Source organism: Zeugodacus cucurbitae, chromosome 5, assembly GCF_028554725.1.
Source record: "Zeugodacus cucurbitae isolate PBARC_wt_2022May chromosome 5, idZeuCucr1.2, whole genome shotgun sequence".
NCBI classification, from domain to species: Eukaryota; Metazoa; Arthropoda; class Insecta; order Diptera; family Tephritidae; genus Zeugodacus; species Zeugodacus cucurbitae.
In genome coordinates, this window is record NC_071670.1 from 8,804,067 (window position 1) to 8,806,167 (window position 2,101).

Genomic DNA, 2,101 nt, shown 5'->3' on the forward strand with positions numbered 1-2,101 from the left:
GGTATTAAAAAGAAATTCCATAAAAATCCCACTAAATGCTTTCACGGAATCTCTACAGCCATTTAAAGTTATAGCTGTCCACAATTAGTTATCGTCTGATATTTATATCGGAATTAACGTTTATGGTAATGGCACTGTACTAGCACCTTGTAGCGTATGGTTCGAATGAAAAGCTCATGAAATCACGTGACGGTTGAGTAAATAATAGATAAATAAATGGTAATATGTCAGAATACACGAAACTTGTATCTCTCTCTTAGGCTTATGGTTACAAGGTTTATACTTTATTATAAACCGGAAAACAGTTTTAGTCCTACGATAATTATTTCTTTCATACATAATTTCGATGTTAAAATAAACTTATGTGAGTCGAAGGTGAAATATATTTTTCAGATTTCAATCTCTTTCAAGTCGTAGGAGATTTCAAGTCCAAGTCCAAGTTCAAGTTCAAGTTCAAGTTCAATTTCAAGTTCAAGTTCAAGTTCAAGTTCAAGTTCAAGTTCAAGTTCAAGTTCAAGTTCAAGTTCAAGTTCAAGTTCAAGTTCAAGTTCAAGTTCAAGTTCAAGTTCAAGTTCAAGTTCAAGTTCAAGTTCAAGTTCAAGTTCAAGTTCAAGTTCAAGTTCAAGTTCAAGTTCAAGTTCAAGTTCAAGTTCAAGTTCAAGTTCAAGTTCAAGTTCAAGTTCAAGTTCAAGTTCAAGTTCAAGTTCAAGTTCAAGTTCAAGTACAAGTTCAAGTTCAAGTTCAAGTTCAAGTTCAAGTTCAAGTTCAAGTTCAAGTTCAAGTTCAAGTTCAAGTTCAAGTTCAAGTTCAAGTTCAAGTTCAAGTTCAAGTTCAAGTTCAAGTTCAAGTTCAAGTTCAAGTTCAAGTTCAAGTTCAAGTTCAAGTTCAAGTTCAAGTTCAAGTTCAAGTTCAAGTTCAAGTTCAAGTTCAAGTTCAAGTTCAAGTTCAAGTTCAAGTTCAAGTTCAAGTTCAAGTTCAAGTTCAAGTTCAAGTTCAAGTTCAAGTTCAAGTTCAAGTTCAAGTTCAAGTTCAAGTTCAAGTTCAAGTTCAAGTTCAAGTTCAAGTTCAAGTTCAAGTTCAAGTTCAAGTTCAAGTTCAAGTTCAAGTTCAAGTTCAAGTTCAAGTTCAAGTTCAAGTTCAAGTTCAAGTTCAAGTTCAAGTTCAAGTTCAAGTTCAAGTTCAAGTTCAAGTTCAAGTTCAAGTTCAAGTTCAAGTTCAAGTTCAAGTTCAAGTTCAAGTTCAAGTTCAAGTTCAAGTTCAAGTTCAAGTTCAAGTTCAAGTTCAAGTTCAAGTTCAAGTTCAAGTTCAAGTTCAAGTTCAAGTTCAAGTTCAAGTTCAAGTTCAAGTTCAAGTTCAAGTTCAAGTTCAAGTTCAAGTTCAAGTTCAAGTTCAAGTTCAAGTTCAAGTTCAAGTTCAAGTTCAAGTTCAAGTTCAAGTTCAAGTTCAAGTTCAAGTTCAAGTTCAAGTTCAAGTTCAAGTTCAAGTTCAAGTTCAAGTTCAAGTTCAAGTTCAAGTTCAAGTCCAAGTCCAAGTCCAAGTCCAAGTCCAAGTCCAAGTCCAAGTCCAAGTCCAAGTCCAAGTCCAAGTCCAAGTCCAAGTCCAAGTCCAAGTCCAAGTCCAAGTCCAAGTCCAAGTCCAAGTCCAAGTCCAAGTCCAAGTCCAAGTCCAAGTCCAAGTCCAAGTCCAAGTCCAAGTCCAAGTACAAGTCCAAGTCCAAGTCCAAGTCCAAGTCCAAGTCCAAGTCCAAGTCCAAGTCCAAGTCCAAGTCCAAGTCCAAGTCCAAGTCCAAGTCCAAGTCCAAGTCCAAGTCCAAGTCCAAGTCCAAGTCCAAGTCCAAAGTCTAAGTCTAAGTCTAAGTTTCATCCCCAGAGCCATTCTCAGCCGCATCCGCATCATCATCCCCAGCTTCAGTGTCAGTCTCAGTCTTTTCTCCAGAGCCATTCTCAGCCGCATCCGCATCTTCATCTCCAGTTTCAGTTTCAGTCTCAGTCCATTCTTAGTTTCATTCCTAATTGTCGGTCCCAGTCTCACTCCAAGTCTAAGAATTCATTATTCATTATTGTCGGATCCAGTCTCAGTCATATTCCATGTTTTGATTCAT

At 36.8% G+C, this 2,101-nt stretch overlaps 1 protein-coding gene across 1 annotated transcript; it reads left to right on the forward strand.

The window, feature by feature from the left end:
- Positions 1-224: 224 nt before the first annotated feature.
- On the forward strand, positions 225-1,413 carry LOC128921923 (uncharacterized protein DDB_G0271670; the record flags this gene model as incomplete). Its single annotated transcript, XM_054230963.1, has 2 exons — positions 225-245; positions 418-1,413. Coding segments are annotated over exons 1-2 (1,017 nt in total), but the record flags the coding sequence as incomplete, so codon positions are not given.
- Between the last annotated feature and the right edge of the window lie 688 nt (positions 1,414-2,101).